Source organism: Camelus ferus, chromosome 12 (genome assembly GCF_009834535.1).
Source record: "Camelus ferus isolate YT-003-E chromosome 12, BCGSAC_Cfer_1.0, whole genome shotgun sequence".
Lineage (NCBI taxonomy): Eukaryota > Metazoa > Chordata > Mammalia > Artiodactyla > Camelidae > Camelus > Camelus ferus.
The window spans coordinates 2,424,580-2,439,769 of NC_045707.1; the positions used below are offsets into that span (position 1 = coordinate 2,424,580).

At 54.5% G+C, this 15,190-nt stretch overlaps 1 protein-coding gene across 1 annotated transcript in view; it reads right to left on the reverse strand.

Moving 5' to 3' along the window:
- MYH9 (myosin heavy chain 9) overlaps positions 1–15,190 on the reverse strand; it is an 86,297-nt gene that overhangs the window by 18,716 nt on the left and 52,391 nt on the right. The window contains 14 exon segments of the mRNA XM_032492146.1: positions 616–776; positions 2,516–2,585; positions 3,362–3,483; positions 3,880–4,073; positions 5,718–5,780; positions 6,239–6,353; positions 8,425–8,598; positions 9,279–9,452; positions 10,542–10,694; positions 12,116–12,234; positions 13,026–13,121; positions 13,911–14,054; positions 14,467–14,565; positions 15,121–15,184. Of these exon segments, the coding sequence (XP_032348037.1) occupies positions 616–776; positions 2,516–2,585; positions 3,362–3,483; positions 3,880–4,073; positions 5,718–5,780; positions 6,239–6,353; positions 8,425–8,598; positions 9,279–9,452; positions 10,542–10,694; positions 12,116–12,234; positions 13,026–13,121; positions 13,911–14,054; positions 14,467–14,565; positions 15,121–15,184 (1,748 nt within the window).

Below are 15,190 nucleotides of genomic sequence, written 5' to 3' on the forward strand. Positions count from 1 at the left end.
ACACCATCACTTAAGAGGCGAGTGAAGTCACTACAGGCCTAAGTCAAGTGCAACTGCTGGTCATTAAGTCCATCTACTGATGGCATCTGCCCACCTTCATGCCACCCACAACCTTGGGGCTTCTGTTTGGCAGGAGAATGGCAGCAGCTGACGTCCTGCAAACAACGCAAACTCAAGCTCCGACCCCAAGTGCTCAGAGCTCAGGCTGGAATGGACGCCCCTGAGCACATAGAGGGGCTCAAGGGACCAACGTGCAGTGGCCACCGAGCAGGTGAGCCCGAGTCCCCTAGGAGCTGCTTGGCACTCAAGGACAGCCAGCTCTGGGTGTCATCCCTACATGAGAGACATAGTGAGGAACTGCGGTGGACAGGAGCCTTCAAGGCAGGCAGATCCGAACACAGTCACCCCTTCCCACCAGCTCACTTTAAACCCCAGGCAAAAATCCGGGAAGCAGGGGGGCAGGGAAAGCCACATGGGCCTCCCCAGGCCAACACCTGACTGGTATTAGGGCGAGGGCCCCTAGGCCACAACTTCCTAAGTGCCCTCCACCACAGGAGAGCTGGGAGGGGCTGGAGCGGGGGGCAGGCTGGGCCAAGTGGGTGTCTTGGGACTCACTTTCTGGCCAGGTAGCCCCTGCAGCAGGCCTGGAAGCCGATGATGACGTCGGTGATCTTCAGGTCCCGCTCCTCCTCCAGGTGGGCCAGCACGCCGGCCCGGAAGAAGACCTTGCTCTGGCCAATGCGGTACAGGTTGCTGTCGAGCTCCAGGGCTTTGATCTAGATGGGAAAAGAGCCAGCCACTCACCCCCACCATCCTACCACCACGGAGCCCTGGAGCAAGGCCTCAGCAGGGGAAGGGCCTCGGGCCGGGGTCAGTCCCTCTGCCCTGCGGACAGCCTTAACCTGATGCAGAGAAAGTGAGGCTGGGGGTGCTGGGCAGGGGGCAGGTGGGCGCCAGCACGGCGCAGGGTAACGAGTCAGACTTGCAGAGAAACACAGAATCTTTGCATTGAAGGAACTCTAAAGGTCTCCCCTTCCTCTCTGCCCTGCCCAGCACACCACAGTCACGCTCTAGAAACACCTGGCAGGGTCACCCTCCAAGTACCCAAGCCTCACTGCTGCCCCAAAGCCCAACACTGCTCCAGCTCTGGCCAGGCCCAGGATCAAACGCTAATCAGGTTACCCCAGGCCTAACCTCTGTGAGCCCACATTTCCTCAGCTGAAGAGTGGAAACACCTCCTTTAAGGAAAAGAAAAGTTAACAAAGTAAATAATAGCACCTCCTTCCTAGAAGAGCTGTGGGAATCAAACAAGAAAATGCATAGAAAGCGCTTAGCACAGGGTCTAGGGCTGAATGAACTTCCGCCGTGGTTACTACTACCGAGCTGTTTCAGTACAGTTAACAAGGCTCTCTTGTTAAGCCCACTGGCAAGGGTCTGTCGGTCTGTCTGTCTGCCTGGGAGAGAAGGGATTTAGAACAAGCTCCAAGAGGCAGAGGCTTGAATAAGATAAATGGGATCTGGGGGCCCCTAATGCCCATGAACGGTCCAGGGAGGCCTCGAAGAGGCCCCTGCAGAAGAGAAGATGTGGGGAACAGAAGGCAACGTGGGTACCTCCCTCCCTGCATGACGAGCCCAGGCCTCCTGTCTTCCCTGCAGAGCTGGACAGAGGGGGCCCGACTGTGCCTGAAGGAGGGACACCCCTCACTGGCCAGCAGCTGAGTCTCCCAGAAAAACGGTGGCCCAGACCCGAGGTAGAGGCACACCCTCCATCCTTCACGTCTCCTTTCCACCAGCTGATGAGCATCGGAGGGCAGGGAGCCATCTCCTCCCTCCTTTTTCTAGCCTCAATCTCCCTGTCCCTCAAATGCGCGGCTTTGCACAGAGCAGGTGTTGAATTTTTCTTCCCTTTTCTCTTTCCTCTCCCCACCCCCAGCCCATCCTCTGCTGATTCTCTGGAAAGGATGCAAAGTAAACAAATCAAAAGGTGCTGGCTGCTGACCCTGGAAGCATTAGACAAAGGAGACGCCTGCCTGCAAAGCAGAAAAATGACCAGGTGGGTACAGCCCCGGCTCGGCCACTGAGTCACCATGGGGCCTTCATTCACCCAGTGCCCACTGCCTGTCCAGCACTGGCCCAGGGGTAGGGGGAGAGAGGAAAGGTCCAGAAGCACTGACTCTGGTGGCTTTGGGCCAGTCACGGTGTCCTGGTGGGGAGGTGCCCTGCTGACCACACCGCACATGAAGATCAGAGGAGACATAAGCAAGAAAGGATCAGAATGTGCCCAAAAGGAAGGGACCATCTCACACCACATCCTGGCCACGCTGCAGCTCTCACCTCCTCCTCCCAGGCCCGCGCCCACACACCATCCCAAGCACCCAAGTGCTGAGGGGGCTACCACACGGGGCCCCCCGCAGAATCAGAAATGGCACGTTGGAGGAACCAGAGAGCACGGGCATCGAGGGGTCCAGCAGCCACAGGGCACCCAATGCGGGGAGGGGACAGCAGCCCAACTCACCATGAGCACACACGCCTGCTTCCCGTCCATGAAGCCCTTGGGGATGGAATTTGGTGTCAGGATCTCGTATCTGAGGAAGGAAAGGGCAGCCGGATCAGTGTACCCCTTCACTTCACGTGGCCTGGACATTCGTGGGAGGTGAGGGCGCAGCAGATGTGGAACCCTTTTCACAAAGTCTTCTGAGGATGGGGGAACCTTCGGCGAACCCCGCCTTGCTCTTTTCTAAGGCTGAACAGCACAAGGAAGGCCTGGTGTTTTCCAGAAAGTGAGTGGAAACTCGGTTGGAATGTTTCAGTCACTTAAGGGTGAGCCTCAGCGTGGGCTTACTAACTGCTAATCGCCCAGCACCTGTGTCTGTAACCCCAGAAGACCATGCCCATCTCTTCCCTGGGATGCTGCAGGGAACCACTAATCAACGGGGTGGTCCACAAAATTAAACAGAGCTGCAACACGATAGCAGTTTCCACTAAACACAGTCATTAGGCAAATAGGCCAGTGCCACCAATGTCCCTCCCTGCACACACAGCCGATTTCCGTTTCCATAAAGTTCCTTTAATACCCAAGTCTCTAACTGAGCCTCCTTAATTTCTTGTCACAGCTCCTCTAACTGCAGCAAACAGCCCCAGGCCCCTGAGGTCACTAGGAGTGAAAGCCAGCAAGAAAACCGTCATCTCAGCGAAAAAACCGGGACATCCCTTCTCACAGGGAGGGTGGCATGGAGGACCGTGTGAGGAGCCAGCTGGACCTCAGCTCAGCGTAGACAAGGAAATGGCTCCCCGACCCAAGGCCCCTGCTGGAGAGCAGCCTGGCCATTGGCACGAGAGGCCGGCTGCGGGCCCTGCTCACCTCTGCCGGAACTCCTGGAAGACCACGCGGTTGGGGAAGCCCTGACGGCAGATCCGGATGCCCTCAAGGACCCCGTTGCAGCGCAGCTGGTCCAGCACCAGATGGGGGTCCAGCTTGCCAGCCTAGAGGAGAAAAGACATGCATGTGGTCTCACTTCTGTGCCGAGGAGCTGACGGAGAAAGGGTGGGCCCCTCTGGATACAGCAACGCAAAATCCCCAGGAGCTGGGAGTCGCTGCCACCTGTAGGTTTTGTTTTGCTTTAATTATTGGGGTTTAATTTTAGTTTCTTTTTTTTTTCTTTTTACCCCCAAAGGTTTTGACAGCTCAGTCAGGCTGATCCAGGTCTGGGAGCAGTGGAAACATAGCCTATCTCCTAAAAGCGCCCGAGCCACCCTGCAGAGGGACTTGACCAGGGGCTCTGCGTGCTGGGGGAGGAAGCATTTCTCCTTTGGGAGACAGACGAGGGCTGAGCGCCCTGCACTGTGCCCACCCCGCACCATGCCACCAGGCGGCCACACCTTCTTCTCGTGGTTGGGGATGATGCAGCGGACGAAGTTGGGGTTGGTGTTCCTCAGCGTGGCCATCAGCTTGGCCAGCTGCTCCTTGTAGAGCTGCCCCACGGTGCGGAACATGCCCTTGCGCGTCTTGAAGGCCCCGGGCATCGCTGTCTCCGACATGCCGGCCACCTGGTCCAGGCCGATGATACGGTCCACTGCAGAGACCACGCAAAAGCACGTGAGTGCCCAGCGGTCCAGGCGGAGGCAGAGGGGCGGGAAAGACAGACAGACATCAGGATGGAAGAGGAGACTAACAAACAGCAGACCTCTTCTACTTGGAGTCTACACAGCGGGCTACGATCATCTCTAAACGTTGAGCGAACTTGACCTTGTGAGCAAGGAGCAGGCAGCATAAAAAGGTTTGGGAAGACTGCAGAGCCACTAAGAGGGGGCAGCGCATTCCAGAAGGCTGCTCCACATTCACATAGCCTGTCTCAGCCACCCTGGGCAGCTCCTAACCCAGAGACACAACAGGACCAAGAATGCATTGGGGAGCAGTGAGTCAAGCTGGTCCCCTCGCCTGGCTCGGAGGTGCTGTTCAAACTTGACTTGCAGGAATCCTGCAGCCCGTGGGGTCACGTTTGAAAAAAGCAAATCATCCTGAATTCAGGTGGACCTTTACCCAAGAGCACTGGGCCAAGTCAGAAGGCGAGAACTCAAAAGCTACTTTGCCATCGCCTGCAGGGCTCTGGGTGACTCCCTTTCTGTCTGCACCCCCAACGCAGCCCTCCCTACATCAGGGACCTAGAGCATGAGCGTTGTCAAAGCAGAGAGTTCCAAAGGACCACTGCTGACCATGACTGCCCCAAGGTCGGTGGTTCCTTCTCCCTCTCGAGTCTTGCTTTGTCCCCGAGCTCACGGGTCTTTATCATTTAAACCAACCCTCTCAGGAAGCAGCCCTCATCACCGTGGCTCATGCCCAGAGCAATGAAGTGAACTGCTTCCCCCAAGGAGAAAACAAAACAACCAACAAACTCAAGCAAGGTGGCCAGTGATTTGAGGTCAGTCTTAAGAAAGAGCCAGCATTAAATTTGAAGTCTTCCGTTGCAGGATGCAAAAGAATTCTGTGACAAAGTCGGTTTCCTATTACTTTGTGGCCAGATCTGTTATTTTATTTGAAGACAACAAATGGAACAGTTGCTCAAGAGGGAAGCCAGGGTGATGGACCCGATGAACCCATCAATTAAAGTGAGAGGCATCTGGACTTCATGCGGCCACTGCAGGGCCCCTTGGACTGGCTACCAAAGGTGTCCTGGGGAGTGGGTGGCTTGTGAAGGCCACTCAGGTCACCCAGTGGGAGGTCAACTATGCCCCATAATGACTGGTCACTTCACGTGAGTGTGTCCTGCCCCCAGGAGGCCCCACCCAGGAGCAGGTTCCTACTGGGCGACTGCTGCACAGACGCACAGGTGCCCTTTCAGCTTTTAGGTTCACGCACACACACACACACACGCAACAGCCCTCATGCTGAGACATGACCGTCATCCAAGCAGTGAGATGCTGTCGTCACGAGGGGGACTTCTGAAGACGGTATGGATTATCAAACAATTTTTTTTTTTGCCCTTTAAGATCTTTAACACAAAGTCCCCAATCTCCAAACACAGCCACTGGTGTGCCTGGTGTTCTACCGGAGGCCTGCAATGGGGCGCGGGAGGAGCCCGTCCACAAGCCCGGGGCAGAGACCAGGGAAGGGGCAGCGTCAGGCAGGAGCAGCCACGGGGAAGAAAGCTCAGCAGAAGCATCTGTCACACAGCCTTGGAGGCGCCACACACAGGAGGCCACGCTGGGCGGCCAGTCACCTGGTTCTAGGTGGAGGATAGGAAAGCGCTGATAGAAATAGGCTCTCTGGGTGCTCTGCATCTCTGCAACAGAGAGGTTAAAGCAAAACCCAGGCGGAAGGAAAGAGGAAACAGCAGAAAGAATGAAAAGAATGATTTCTGGAACTACCAGCCGACCAAAGAGAGGCAGGAACGCAGAGAGGAGCAGGACGGGAGTCTGGGTGGCCTGGCGCTGGGCTGTCGGGCAACTCCCAGCCTAGGAAAGAGCCTGGCTCATCCGTGGCCACAGAGCCAAGAGAAGGCCTCGCCCGAGAGGAAGTGTCCGAGCAGCATAAGCTCAAGGATGCTCAGGGCTCAAGGACACTTGGGGCTCAAGGGCAGGGTGACCCTTGGGGTTGTAGAGCCCACGCTCCTAGGAGCTGAGCAGACAGAGACCCGCCAGCCTGCATCCAGTGGAGACACGCCCTTGCCCTGCACTGCGCCCACCCCCAGGGAGGGAAGAGGCCCGGCCACGGGGAGGGGATTGAGGGCCAAGGGCGTACCATCCTTCCACAGCTCTGAGACGAACTTGTCGGAGGACTGGTGCAGCAGCGTGGCGATGTTGTCGTTCAGGGGGTCCATGTTCTTCATCAGCCACTCGTCTGCTTTGTAATCCACCTGCAAGATCGGAGCGCCCGAGTCACGGGCTGCCCTGGGGACACCGGCGCACAAGCGCTGAGGACAAGCTGAGCCCACGTGCGGAAACGCTAAATGCCGCGAGGACGCCTCGACCTGGCAATTCATCCCCAAGAAAGACATGACAAGTGACAAGGGCAGAGGCCACCACAGGATGTTCTCTGCATCGTGATGTGAAAGAGAAAAAGCTTAAACCACGCAAACGCCCGGCAAGCAGGGGACTGGCGAAGAAAACTGTCGCAGCTACACAATACAATATTCTGGGTTTTAATTTTTTGTATGGTAATATGAATGCAAGGAAAAATACCTAATATTTCTTTTTAGTAACAAGACAAGTAATTTTTGTTTTTACTTTGTCTTTTCAGGATATCCAGTTTTCTCTGAGAATGTGTTATTCTTATTTTCTTGAAAATACATTTTTTCTTTTTTTTTTTCAAATTAGGAAATACATTCTTAACAACATGTATAATGTGACATTATATTTTTTAACAACAGACCCCCCAGGCTGCCATGGCCCCCTTCCTAACCCCCACGGCAGTCACCGCGCTCTCGGCCCTGGGCCTCTCCCAGCTCCTTGCTGCAGGTTCCCCGCACACACCCCTATCGATGACGAGGTGCAGGATGGGGGCTTCGTCTTCCCTAGGAGCAGAGCTACCTCTGGGATATGACAAGCCCGAGCCGGGTGTCTTGGCCGCCTGTCCCCCAAGCAGAGCCAGCATCCTTGTCCTTTTAACTGCCGCCCAGCAACAGCCCAGGCTGGATACACACGGACAGTTTCACCGCTCAGGTCCCCTGATGGGCTTTCGAGTGAGCCCGGTGTTTTGCATCATCAATACTGCAACAAAAGCCCCCTACATTTCTAGCAAAGGTGGAAGTAGATGTGGGGGTCTGGGCGGCATTACTTTAGCTACTAGAAAAAGAGGTTTAACAACAGGTACTTTAAAGTCAAGAGTGGCTTCAGCAGCCTTAGGAGACAGAAGAGCGAAGCAGGGGGTGCCAAGCAATGCGGGGCCACTTGCAGGAGCGGCAGGCGAGGACCACAGGTGGCTTGGGAGCAGCACTGTGAAAGCACGAGTCTCTCCTCGCCGATGGTCACTGACGGCGAGGCTGGGCCAGCCCGTCTCGTCACACATCTGAGTGCAATCAATTATTAGACACTCCATGCAAGGAACACAACTTGTTGAGAAAAACCAGCTTTAGTCTAAGCATGAACCTCTACAGACTCAGGACAGCCCTGTGCAGTTAGGTTCCAGTCCCAGGAACAAGCCAGCTGGGGGACGTGTGCCAGATGAGTGGGAAGGCAGTTCTGCCGTTACTGGCCAGTGGCCTTGAAAATAAAAGGACATCTACGAGAATGGCTATAACCCACAGGGCTGTGCCGCCACCCACTCCCACCTTGCAGATGTTATAGCGTATCTGGGGACATTTCTGGTTGTCCCAAGTAGGGAGGCCACTACTGACCCCTGGTGGGGAGAAGGCAGGGATGCTGCTAAACATCCTACAAAGCTCAGGACAATGTCTCACAATAAAGACTGACCTGGCCCCTGTCTGCAGTTGGAGACTGAGAGGCCCCACCCCACAGCACTGACTGCGCAGCCCGGGTTTCACAAGCTCCTTTAACAGACCTTACCCCATACAGCAGTGGTCAACCCCATTTTCCAGACGAGGCAATCAAGGCTCAGAGAGGTTAAGGAAACGGCCCAAAGTCACACACAGTGGCAGAGCTCTAATTCAGACTCCAGAGCCCCTGCCTTTAGCACAGATCTCACCTCCCCACCTGCAAAACTCCCCTAATAATGGTACACAACATGAGACCAGCCTGAGTATCCTACCAATTGCTGCAAGCTTCTAACAAAATGTAAATGGTGACACGCTTTGCAAGGTGGCAGAGTCACGTGAATGCTGGATATCCCCTCCAGGAACATTTACGGATAAGTAACAGGACCAGAATATTGAGCCCCTGCCCCTACCACACGGCTCACGGTCTTAGAATCATCTCTATGTCTCTCGAGATGGTCCCGCCGGCACCTTCGTCGGTGTGCGCTCTCCTCACCTTGCCTGCATAGTGAATGATGCAGAAATCAGCTTTGTCCTTCAGCTGCTTGGGCTTCTGGAACTTGGGGTGGGTGCCCTGCTCCTGCATCACCTTCTCCACAAAGCTCTTGTCAGTAGCTTTGGGGAACCAGCACTCCTCGTCCAGCAGGGCCAGGATGCCAGGGGGGCCTGCCTGGAGGAAGCACAGCATCGCACAGGTGAGCTCGCTGTGGGAACCACCCATTTTTGCCCTTGTAAGAGGCCAAAGCCTGGTTTTCAGAAAACCCAGAATCTCTCCAGAAGGTGGGAGGTGCTGCCCCCACAGTGAGGGGAAGTAAGGAACATTATTGAAAGTACTCAATTCTAGTTTAAAACGAAAGTTCTGGGGTCTAGGCTATGACCCATACACCTTAACCCAATGATCCATCACAGGGTTCTCCAATTAGTGCACTGGAAACCAACTGGCAGGCTTGATGGGCCATGCAGACCCCTGACCCACATCCCAGAGGCTGCCCTTAACAGGTGCCCCGGCCCCTGGAGCCCCTCTGGACCCCGTCCCACACGCTGTGTCCGCCCGGATATGTGGTGACACGTGACATTTAGGACAAGCCTCTCAAGGAAGAGGTGCCCCAGACCCCCAACAGCCTTCTGTACATCGAATTTATAAAACAAGAGAGCCGACTCAGACACTGTCTGAGGACACTGGGGCCTGCAGGGACTGGCTGCCCAGCCTGGATGATCTTTGGAAAACGCAATTGATTAAAAAACACTCATCACAAAAGGAAATCGTTTCATGTTAGGGTTATGGGTAATTTCAACCCCAGAGGGGCAGAGGGTGAGGCCGGGATGAGGGCCCGCAGGTTGGGCTCTTACTGGCTTTTCAATGAGGTCGATGCAGGGCTGCAGGTCCAGGCCGAAGTCGATGAAGTTCCACTCGATGCCCTCGCGCTGGTACTCCTCCTGCTCCAGGATGAACATCGTGTGGTTGAAGAGCTGCTGCAGCTTCTCGTTGGTGTAGTTGATGCAGAGCTGTTCGAAGGAGTTCAGCTGCAGGAGAGAAACAACGTCAGAGAGACAGCCACTCACCCCCTCGGGAAAAAAGGGATGGGGTCTGGGAAGCACCTCCTCGGGCCTCTCCAAGCTGCCCCCTGTGGGCCTCCCCTCACCCGCCCAGCAGCAGGGGCTTCCCTGCTGGGGCCCGAGGGCCGTCCAGGAGTTGGCTAAAGCCCCTTGTAGCAGAATTACGCTTTAAAATGCATAAAATCAATTCCAAAAGAAAGCAGTTATGTTGAAACGTAATTATCAAAATCTTATAACAGAGGGACACATCCTGCTTCTTTATGACCAAGCACAAGCCGTGGGCTTAATAACTTCCAGAAATTCGAGGTAGAGATGAATGTAAATGATGTGACAACATCTTTGCAACAACTGCTCTGACATGAACACATCTGGTTTCTACTGCAGACGGGTCACGAGCACTGCAAACACACCTGTGTCTGTGTGCGCTGCTCAGGCCACTGATGGAAACACTGTGTCATTTCAATGACAGTTCAGTGAAAAACTATTTTTTAATATTTATTTAAAAAATTTATATAAATATATAACATAAATATATGTTATATACTTACTATATAAATATATAAATGTTTATAAAAACATAAATATATCTATACATATTTTAAAATATTTATACAAAAATAAAAAGGTAATTTTCTCCACCCAAGTTCATGGTTCCTCTGAAATCGGCCATGGACCCCAGGTTAAGAACCTCTGATCTCCTGTAAGGATCAGTTTTTCTTACCTGACCTCAAAGCCTTTATGGGCAAGGACCATGTCTTGTCCCAACACTCAAAATAAATTTCTGAGAATAAATAATCAATAAATCAACAGAAAGCCCCTGCCCGTGAGGCCTCCTGGAGCACCATCTAGAAGGTCCCATTCCCACCAGCATTTCTGGTTGGGAAAGGGCATCTGGTTTTAGCTTAAAATACACCCAACTGGTGTCTCCTGTGTCCACGCAGGGAAGGAGATGGCCGGCTGGAATTATCTGGAACCACGGGAAAGAGGCTTCTGAGCCCAAGGAGAAGGCAGCCTGGAGGTTAAGGAGGCGGGAGGGGGCACGAGGGAGATGCTCACATCGAAGATTTCAAAGCCGGCGATGTCCAGGATCCCGATGAAGGAGGCACCCTGCCTCTTGGTCTTGTCCAGAGCCTTGTTGATGCGCAGCACCAGCCAGCGGAACATGCGCTCGTAGGTGGCCTTGGCCAAGGCCTCGATGGCAAAGTCAGCCTGGGGAGAACCAGGGGTGGGAGTCAGATTCAGGGAGCCTTTACACCCTCATTCCCTTTGCCCCAATAATGTCACCTGTGGGGCCCACGCCAGGGAAACAGCCCTAAAGATGGGGGAAAAGCTTCATGCACTAATATGTTCACTGCAGGGTTATTGATAACAAACAAACCAACAACCTACATATGCAACAATACAGGCACAGCCAACTCAGACATCTACAAAGGCCTTTTTAAAGCAATGGGATGTAGTGAAGCATCTACGGAAGAATCAAAAACATCTCTGAGATTTGCTTCAAGTAACACAGGTGGGGGAGCAGGGAGATCCGATCACCACGAGCCAAGACTGCCCGTGACTCATAATTCCTGAAGCCGCCTGTGTGATGGGTGCATGGGGCCTGTTACACTAGCGTCTCATTTTGCAAATGCTCAGAAAATACCATAGTCAAAAAATCAAGGGGACAATTTTAAGTTTAAAAAAGAAAGAAAGAAAGAAAACAAGGAAGAAAAGGCCTTGGGGGAAAGAAAGAGCCCCCACAGTCGTCACTGGGTAGGACGGCAACTTTTTCCCTTGTCTATATAGGCTTTTATGCATTTTTTGAATCTTAAGTGTCCATGTACTATTTTCATAATGAAAAAATAAAGCTTCTTTAATCGTCAGGGAAATGAACAGTTGGTTATAATTATGCCTGCTGTCTTCTGAAAACAACATCCCTGGCTTTGGAGGGATGGCCCTGCAGAATCAGCTGTCAGTCACTGGTGTGAGGCATGGTCCATGGCACTCTTTGGTAGAAAGAACCAGGTGATTTGAACTTCAGAGCATTTTTGAGAGACAGGAGCAGCACCTTAAAAATACCCAGCACCAGTGCCCTGAGAGAACTAGAAACCGCCAACAGAAGCCTTGCTGGGAGGGACTGAGCTCCTAGGGCAGCGGGCACGTGCGTGCTGCCCAGAGTCCTGCCCGTCTCTCCCCACGTGCGGCAGGACAGCAGGTGGCAGAGAGACAGCTGCTTGGCCTGGGCTCTCAGGATGGCGGGGGCCGCTGCCCTGGCACCAGGATGGGTCCTGCTACAGACACGCCACGTGCTTGCTTTGCTTTATAACAGAACAGGACACTCCTGCATCTCTGCCAACCAACCAGCCTCAACATCGACTCAAGGAGGGAGGCACAAGGCAGCCTAGAGGCCCCACCCACGGACGGCCCTTTCTAGGCGGGGGCCTTGGCCATGTTCCTGGACCCTGGGGCCAGCCTTCTCGTGTTCTCTGTGGGGGTACCACCACCTTGCTCTCCACAGTGCTGTGAGGCCTGAAAGAGGGAACCTATGTGACAGTGCCTAACACAGCGAAGGCCCAGCGCTGGCCTCAGTCTGGCTGCTTGGTGGCCCTCCCAGAGAAGGCAGCCCAATACCCGGCCAGAGGGCTCACCTGCTCCTTCGTCTGCGCCTTCTGGACGTAGTCCCGTCCCACCTTGATGCGCGGGGTGAGGATTCCTCTGGTGAAGTCGGTCACGTTGATACCCAAGAGGTGGGACACTTTTTGAGCAGCTAATATGTTTCAAAGAGCAAGGAGGGGAGGATTAAAAGGTTTTAATTAAACCAGAGAGAATCAGTTCCTCTGCTCAAGCTGGGAAAGTTGTGGTAACTGAGCGATCGTTACCAGGACAACTGACCGGCCCGTCCTCAGCAGGACACGGGACAGTGGGCTCTCCCCTAAGACAGGCCTGCAGGAGTGGCAGGGAGGCCCATGTCCTAGCTGGGGGCTCAGCACCGGTTCCTCTGCACACCCCTGGCCACGTCCTGAGTGTGAAAGGGGGTCCTACCCACTAGCAGGACTGACAGGAGGCAGTCTGTCCTGCTCCCAATGTAGGGGATGGAACAGGACAGTCCCACAGGGGTATCTTTTACAATCCACACACCCGTGCATTACATTTTTTCAAAAGTCCCTAAGAAGGGCACATTAAGACTTAACTTGGGATCACTTGCAGTGACCCGAGGGAATTGCAGTGGCCAAGGAGATGCAGTGATGACAGGGTTCCATGACCCTAACGAGTTCACGGGCAAGGCCAGCGCCAGCAGAAATGACTGACTTACTGAGACAGTTGGTCTGGTCTCAGAATGAACGAGGGAAACCCTGGTCCAGGGGACTGGGTTTTCTAACTCATGCCAATGCCTGCTCCATGGAGCAGGAGCAGGGGCGTGTTTGCGTGTGTTTTACAGAAAACAGAGTGACAGGCAGCTGCAAACACACATTAAATGAAAGCGAGAGAGGAACATCCGGAATTTCCCCAAGACTCTCCTGTCTCCTGAGCCCGTCCACGCGCAGGCGCACGGGGTACCTGTGTTGTCAGGCATGGATGCCTGGTCGGTGTTGCGCTCCTTCTTGAAGACGATGTTGCCGAGCTGCAGGACTCCCGAGATGACCCGCAGCAAGCCTTCAGGTGCAATCAAAGGCGGCTCAGAAGCAGGCAGGGGGTGGCATAAGCCCCTGAGGGGGCGTGACTCCCCCAGGGGCTCTCAGGCAAGACAAGCCATGCGGGGACACCGGGGACACCGGGCCACCGGGCCGTGGCCTACAGCACATCTCCAGGGCCTCTGGCTGACCTCAGCGTGGGCAGCCCTAGGCTTAGATACAAGCTCCATGAACACTCCTGACACTTCTAAATCCCAACTGAGGATGTGCCTCTAACCCAAGGCCCATGGCTTTGCTTTTATAAATAAAGTTTTACTGGAACACAACCATGCCTATCCATTGACATGCTATCTGTATGGAAGCAAAGGTGGCCCCGACCATAACGCTAGAGAATGGGGTGCACTCTCCCCACCCCCAGTCTTCCTACCATAAAGCCCCAAGGCCCTCCTCGCCCTCCTTCTAGAGACACGAGAAGACACAGGCATGCTCCCCACTGCTATTCACTCTGGGCTTCACCAGGGTGGAGACCCCAGCCCCAGCCCCTTCCACACTTGGCCGGGACAAGCAGGAATGTTCCATTTTCAGCCAATGGCAAGGGCAAAAGTGGTGGACCAGACCCTGGGCAGACAGGAACCTGTCCTCCACTCCCCTTTCCTCCCAGGTGACATGGCCGAGAACAATCACGAACCTCACCTCTAAGGGACCACCTCCCACCCACCGAAGGCCTTCCTCATGGGCCCCCACAGACTCCCTGTGGGCCAACGCCCAACCTCCCACCTCCCCCACCACCCACAGGAGGGCCAGCCCGTACCCATCTGCTCCTCGTCTGGGATGCCCATGATGCGCATGGCCTCCATGGTCTCCTGGAACATGTCCTTGTCCTGCTGCCCGGGGATGGTGACATGCCCGTTGGACAGGAAGCGGTATTTGTTGTACGGCTCCAACAGGAGATCAGCTGTGGGGCGACGGAGGGCAAGGTTTAAGGAAGGTCAGGAGGTGTTGGAACCAGAGGCTACAGTCAATACCACTACCTCAAAGGTGTGGGAGACCGAGAACCCGAGATACCCCAGAAACGGGGGAAGAGTCAGGAACGCGGACTCTACCAGGCATGTGAGACGGGTACGTACGTTGCCCGAGGGCATCAGGCCCCTGTGGGCCACATCTGCACGGTGACCTGTCCTGGCTTTCTCTGGAGTGATTGGAAACTGAGGCTGAGCCCTCAGCTGGCCCAGGAATAGAAGTGATGCTCGCCCCTCCTCCCCGACCCAAGGCCAAGACTTCACTTCCCAGCTGCAGCACGTGGCCCGGTTGTGGGGAGAGCCCCCGCGCCCGGCAGCCTCCAGTCAGGCTGCCGGCCCACTACTCACTCTTGAGGTGCTCTCCAGCCCCAGACAGCAGGTAGTAGAAGATGTGGAAGGTCCTCTCTTCCTTGGCTTGGCGGATGGCACGAGATTTCTCCAGCAGATCTTTGCGAACGTTAAGGAACTGTGCACGCTGGAGGGAAGGCCGCCCCCAACTCTCCCCGACCCCGTCAAAGCCACGGAACTTCACCAGCAGAACATGGCAAAACCAGACAAAGGAAAACTACCTTGGCTCTATTCTTCAAGGGGCGTGGCCTGTCCAAACAGCAGCCCTCCCACTTGGGAGTCCTGTCTACTTAAAGGGCCCCCCATCCACAAGAGAACGGAGATCATAACACTTCCATCAGCACAGGCTTAACGCTGGAGAGAAATGCAGTTGCAGCCACCCAAGCTCCACCCCTCTGGGAACCACACTGGATGCTCTTCAACTGTTCCATCCCATTCTAAGCTGAACTTTCGTCCACCAGTAAAGAAAAACCTGAGCTCTGAGGTGAGTTCTCAATGAGCTCATCCTGGTCCTCTTCCCACTGCCACAGATGAGGTGTCGTACCAGGTCCATAAAGGGCAAACTTCTAGAATCAGGAAGCAGCGCGTCTCCATCAAGGTCACACCCCTCCCCTCCAGACCCAGAACACTTACTGCAATTAACCACAAGGATACAAGTCTCAATGTTGGCTCCAACGATATAGCCATTGACGTCAAAGTTGATGCGAATGAACTTGCCCTAAGG